General features: G+C 38.9%; 1 protein-coding gene across 1 annotated transcript in view; it reads right to left on the minus strand.

The window, feature by feature from the left end:
- The window catches only part of LOC306733103 (olfactory receptor 2AT4-like), a gene marked incomplete at both ends in the record, with an annotated part of 6,651 nt that extends 5,515 nt beyond the window's left edge, over window positions 1–1,136 (minus strand). The window contains one exon of the mRNA XM_079214297.1: window positions 992–1,136. Within this exon, the coding sequence (XP_079070423.1) occupies window positions 992–1,136 (145 nt within the window). The remainder of the gene's footprint in view (window positions 1–991) is intronic.
- Window positions 1,137–6,191: the final 5,055 nt, after the last annotated feature.

Genomic DNA, 6,191 nt, shown 5'->3' on the forward strand with positions numbered 1-6,191 from the left:
AAAGTGCTTCGGGAATAGGTTGGGGTCAGGGTAAGTTAAGGGAAAACACAGTAACTTTATTAAACCTGTTTTAATAAAAACTTATGTCAGAACAAAAAATAGCTCAGACTTTTGACCCATTACACTTAAAGCTTGATTGACTTATTAACCCTCAAAGGTTTGCTCTTACTTTGATCTGTGCCAATTTTAATTGTTCTCACCAGAGCCAGGACTCTGATTTTGATCTCTTTGGTTTTCAAAGAATAGACAATAGGATTGATGCAGGGTGGGAGGCAAGAGGCCAGCGACAGGCTCAGGACACGCTGGTCCGGGTCAATCTGACGCATATAAAACCCAATCGTAAAAATGGTAATGAGAGGAATGTAAAATACAGCAACAAGGATGACATGCTCAATGCAAGTGGCTAAAGCTTTCACTCGACTGTCTAAAGATTTCATTCTGAACACGGTCACCAGGATAGTCACATAAGACAGAAGAATGAAAGTAAAGGGTCCAACAAGGATCATAACAGTGAGAAAAGCAGCTGCAAACCACTGCATTGTGTAATCGTTACAGGCGAGTCTAAACACAGGTGCATAGTCACAGAAGTAGCTGAACACTCTGACAGAATTGCAAAATGAGAGATGAGTCATGATACCTGTTGTGAATGCTATTACTCCCAGAGAAAAACACCAAGTCAGGCAGATAATACAAGACATGCTCCGCAAAGTGTTGACTGAGTTCTGGCGCAGAGGGAAACATATTGCAGTCAACCTGTCGTAGGCAAGTATAGCAAGTGCAAATGACTCCAAAGGCCCAAAAGAATAGTAGATGAACATTTGTACTAAACACAAGTTGAATGGAATGAAATTGTCCTTAACGAGAAATATCTTAATCATGCTAGGAATAGTGCATGTGTTAAGGACTATATCAATTACTGCAAGGTTGATCACAGCCAGGAATTTAGGAGTATGTAAGCAGTGATTAAAAGCAATTACATAGATCACCACACTATTGAACAGCACTGTAATCACATAAACAAACGATAGAAAGATGAAGTAGACACTGATGAAGGGAAATGTCTCAAATCCGATGATATAGAAGCCTGGAGGATGAATGATGAGAGAGTCATTTAAAACAGCCCTGAGAAAAGACATAGTTGAACTCCACAGCCTGTATTGGAGGACAGCCTCTGATCCACAGTGTTTACAAGTTCACCAGTCTGAAAAACAGAGCAATTGTATCGTATTTCTATAAAGAGTAATAGCTACAGTGCACAAATGTCATGCCATTTAGATAAAACATGTTTAAACAAAGCAGTATTTGTATAATGCATTCTCAGTAAGTTGACTCCAAGTCAATAAATGAATCCTACCTGATTATCTGTGAAGAATCGTTCAGCATTAACTTGTGATGCTGACTCTGAAAGCAGCATGCAGATGTCTACATGTCTCACTGGTTGGACAGTGAAATATATACTCTGCTCTCTCAAAAAAGACTCATTGTGCAATACCCTATCAGTGAAGTTCTTTTAACCCCTGGAGAGTCGGGCTGTAGATTATTTATTTTCGATTAAACTTGTACTACATTTAAAACAAATGCCTAATTTGCATTTGACTAATAATTTAAAGATTCATTGGTAAAATGATATAGAACAGAATTAAATAAAAGGGTGGGTCACAATTATGGGTCATAAATGCATGTTGCTTTGACTGTTCAATGTTCCAAAAATCTGAATTCTGAAATTCTGAATCATCTTTGATGAAGAAAAGGTTTTACATTTTAAGATGAGTGTGAAAGAACGGAATTATACTCACTGCTATAGTGTAGCTTTGTTGTGGATTGTCTGATAATGTCTGAATTTGTGGTAGATATTTGTAATTATTGTCTTTAAACTAAGAATGTAGGCTTATCAAAATTCTATTAAAATATCAATAATAATCTATACCATGATATGGCAAATGTATGGAAAGTCAGATATAAAAGGACCTTACAGTTACACTGTTATTATGCATTAGTCTAGACACAACTTTTAAAGTAAAAGTAAGTAAAAGTATTAGGTATTTTGATGATTGAACACAAATTATATTATATATATATGTATTTCATTTTATAAAAATGATATCATATTATTGTCCCTATACAATTCCACTAAACATTATCATTGCATTATTTGTAACTCAGTGTCAGAGTGGAAGAGGGTGATTTTTATTTTTGGTTTACTGATCCCAAGTGCTGCATGAGATAATATTCTCCTATACCCACAAAGACCTCCACAACGTCTTGTGAGGCAACGACCATCCACAATGTGATCACTGATTAATTTGACACGCTATGTTTATTTTCAGGAAATGTAGAGGAGGCAGGAGGAGGTGTAAGAACTTTTTGAACATTGTGTGAACTATGTTTGTACAAAGTGAGTAAACAGTTACAAATACATTTAATGACTCTTATATTGCGCAATGTTCCCGGAGGATATATTTAAAATTAAAAAGGCTGTGGTGAGCCAAAGCAAAATAGTTCTAATGAGCCTAGTTTGTGTTGCAATCACCAGAGAATCTTGGTTAATGACCTGAGCTTGAACAAACAAACCTTTTACTGTACACACTTCAGACTACTTAATCTCAGTTGCACCTATTAGCAATAAAGACAATACAAAATGAAGGGGAAGTGGTGTGAAGCTGTCATTTAATTCAACTTACACCTGCCGCAAGAGAAATGCCAGAAGTCATTTCCTTGACACGGCACCAAATGTCCTCTGAATACCTTTTGTTTCAGCTCTAAACAAATAGTTCTGCTTTGTTTTATAACTTGTATGCTTTCTTAAAATGACTTACATTAACTTCTATTCAGGCTTTAAATTCCATTTACCAGCTTTTTTAGCAAATTTTCTTTTGTGACTGTATAATGCTGAAGCCAAGTTTAAATTACACGTGAATTGAAAAAGTAGAGTAAATGCTATTCGTCATGTGGGTACTTTCAGGTCACTAAACCGTGCAAATTGATGTTCATGGTGTTAGATTCTTTGGTTTTGCGCATTGTTTTTAGGATTTTTTTTGTTGACTCACTGGGTTATTTCATAAGGGTCATTCAAAATAGGCTACCGTCATGCATTCATGTTATCCGTCTGCCCATATTTTCTCATAGCACTACACTAAACTGCTGCAAAACATGTGCCTGTTCAAACAGTTAAAATAAACTGAAATTGAAATTAATGTCCATCCATCCTTGTCTATAGAGGCATGCTCAAGTTTAAATTGTTTTACATTTTAATACATTTTTGAAATGTCAGAAAGCTAAAATAGTCTTCTCAGAGAGTGATAACATAATGAATGCTTAAATATCTGCGATCAACTGCAGTCAATTTCTCTACATACCAAATGTAAGTCAACCTGTGTATTTCAGGTAAGACATAAGAGCAGAGCAGTCAAATGTATCATACAGTTACAGTCAAATACAAGTATATTGTATATCGAAATAAGTCATTTATGTGTGCATTTCATTCACTTGAATCTGGTGAGTGTTTACATATTGGCAGAATAGAATAAATACATATTGAGAAAAAGCACATTATTGTATATAATGTTTTTATTTAATTGTAAGATAGCATGACACTGAATATGTGTGGAAACGTGAAAAAAGAAAAAGTATTGGACACAAACAAAAAAGAAAGGTCCAAGTCATTCTTCTGGCAAAAAGTGTCTCAGTCAGTATCCGTCAGTGTCTCAGTCAGTCTCAGTCAGTCAGTGTCAGTCAGTGTCAGTCAGTGTCAGTCAGTGTCAGCCAGTCAGTGTCTCAGTCAGTCAGTGCCTCAGTCAGTCACAGTCAGTAACTGTCAGTCACTGTCAGTCAGTCAGTCACTCTCTCAGTCAGTCTCTGCTTCTGCCAGTTAGTTATGTCAGTCAGTCAGTATCTGTCTCTGTCAGTCAGTCTCTCGGGCAATCACTGTCTCAGTCAGTCTCTTTCTCAGTCAATCAGTCACTGTCAGTGACTCAGTCAGTCATTGTCTCAGTCAGTCTGTGTCTCAGTCAGTCACTCTTAGTCAGTCGCTGCCAGTGTCTCAGTCAGTCAGTGTCTCAGTCAGTCACTCTCAGTCAGTGATCCGTTTCATTCTGAAAAGACAGCTTTTTCAAAACCAACATGGCTCAGATCAAAATTCTGTCTCAGTCACAGTCAGTAACTGTCAGTCACTGTCAGTCAGTCAGTCAGTCACTGTCAGTCACTGTCAGTCAGTCAGTGTCTCAGTTAGTCACTGTCTCTCTCAGTCAGTCTCTGCTTCAGTCAGTATCTGTCTCTGTCAGTCAATCTCTCGGTCAATCACTGCCTCAGTCAGTCTCTTTCTCAGTCAATCAGTCAGTCACTGTCCCAGTCAGTCTGTGTCTCAGTCAGTCACTCTTAGTCAGTCGGTGTCAGTGTCTCAGTCAGTCACTCTTAGTCAGTCGGTGTCAGTGTCTCAGTCAGTCAGTGTCTCAGTCAGTCACTCTCAGTCAGTCACTCTCAGTTAGTCACTCTCAGTCAGTTGCTCTGTCAGTCAGTCAGTGTCTCAGTCAGTCACTGCCTCTGTCAGTATCTGTCTCAGTCAGTCAGTCAGTCAGTGTCAGTCAGCCAGTGTCTGTCAGTCAGTCACTGCCTCAGCCGGTCTCTGTCTCTGTTAGTCAGTCTCTGTCTCTGTCAGTCACTGTCTGTCAGTCAGTCAGTCTCTCAGTAAGTCCGCCAGTGTCTGTCAGTCACTGTCAGCCAGTCAGTCAGTGTCTCAGTCAGTCAGTGTCTCACTCAGTCACTGTCAGTCAGTGTCTGTCAGTGAGTCAGTGTCTCAGTCGGTCACTCTCAGTCAGTCACCGTCAGTCAGTGTCTCATTCGGTTACTCTCAGTCAGTCAGTGTCTTAGTCGGTCACTCTCAGTCAGTCTCTGTCACTGCTTCTGTTTGTCAGTCTCTGTCAGTCAGTCACTTTCACAGGGCTCTCAAGTTTTTAAGACAGGTAAGAGTGACATATCCTCCCCCCCACCCCGTCTCTGTCACTGCTTCTGTCAGTCAGTATCTGTCTCTGTCAGTCTCTTTCTCAGTCAGCCAGTGTCTCAGTCAGTCACTGTTCGTCAGTCACTGTCAGTGAGCCAGTGAGCCAGTCAGTCAGTCAGTGTTTCAGTCCGTCAATGACCAGCATCGAGTCCAGCATCGACCAAAACTACATTCATTATTTCAACCCCTCCACCTTAAACATATGGAATAATGATCCAAACAAATATACATATCTAATATCCATATATAATAGTAAGACACTGACAAGGATCATGTTTCTGCAAAATGTGTATTTTTATCACTATTGTTTAGTCCAACTACCTAATTTTCAGTTAATCAGTTCAGTGCAAGAAATCTCGTCTGTGTTGGGCTTGAACGAGTGCACTGAAGTCAGGTTGAATGTCTGAGGTGGATAATGCAAAGGACAGCTGTAATGTAATATTTGCATGACCCCTTTCCCTTCCATTTTAATGAATGAGGGAAGAGATTAATTAGGCAAACAGTTCAATGGAGGGTTGTTTGTATACAGGCAAAGTCATTAACCATTGTTCCCCAGTGATGCCATCCCAACTGGGATTCATTACAGAGACTCTTAGAGGCAGGATTCTTTTATCTTAGGTCATCATGTCCTTTTTGATAATAAAATGAAGTAGGAGTTTCAAGTTTAATCTCATGAAAGTGTCAGACTGCCGGACAAGACTGAATATAAGTACATCTACCTTTATGGTATGGTCAAATCAATCCCTGTTTGAATAGTACATTGACCTTGTAATGCAATAAACCCATGACAAACTGTGTTTTGATGATTTGCACCAGGAGTGAGCATATGAGCCTCAGCCAGACTTATAGCGCAGGCCTTTGTGAAACAGATGTCCACGGGCTGATGAGGGAATTCATTGTCAAAATAGAATTTTTTACCCGGAAACTAACTTTTCTTATGTGAGAATTGTATTTTAACATACTGCTGTTAACCAGTCATATAGGCCTACCTGATTTATGGCTGCACCTAAACTGCCTAATCTACATTTCTTTAATCTGGGCATTGATTTATGATTCTTTTCACTCCCAGGTATAGTGGATATAAATGAGCGCGTGAAATTGATGTTTGAAACTTAACTATATATTTACTTTCTCTGGGGACATGACAGCTGTGTAAACTCCAGTCATTATCTACCAATCTATATCAACTCCTCTT

The sequence above is a fragment of the Taurulus bubalis genome, assembly GCF_910589615.1.
Source record: "Taurulus bubalis genome assembly, chromosome: 2".
NCBI classification, from domain to species: Eukaryota; Metazoa; Chordata; class Actinopteri; order Perciformes; family Cottidae; genus Taurulus; species Taurulus bubalis.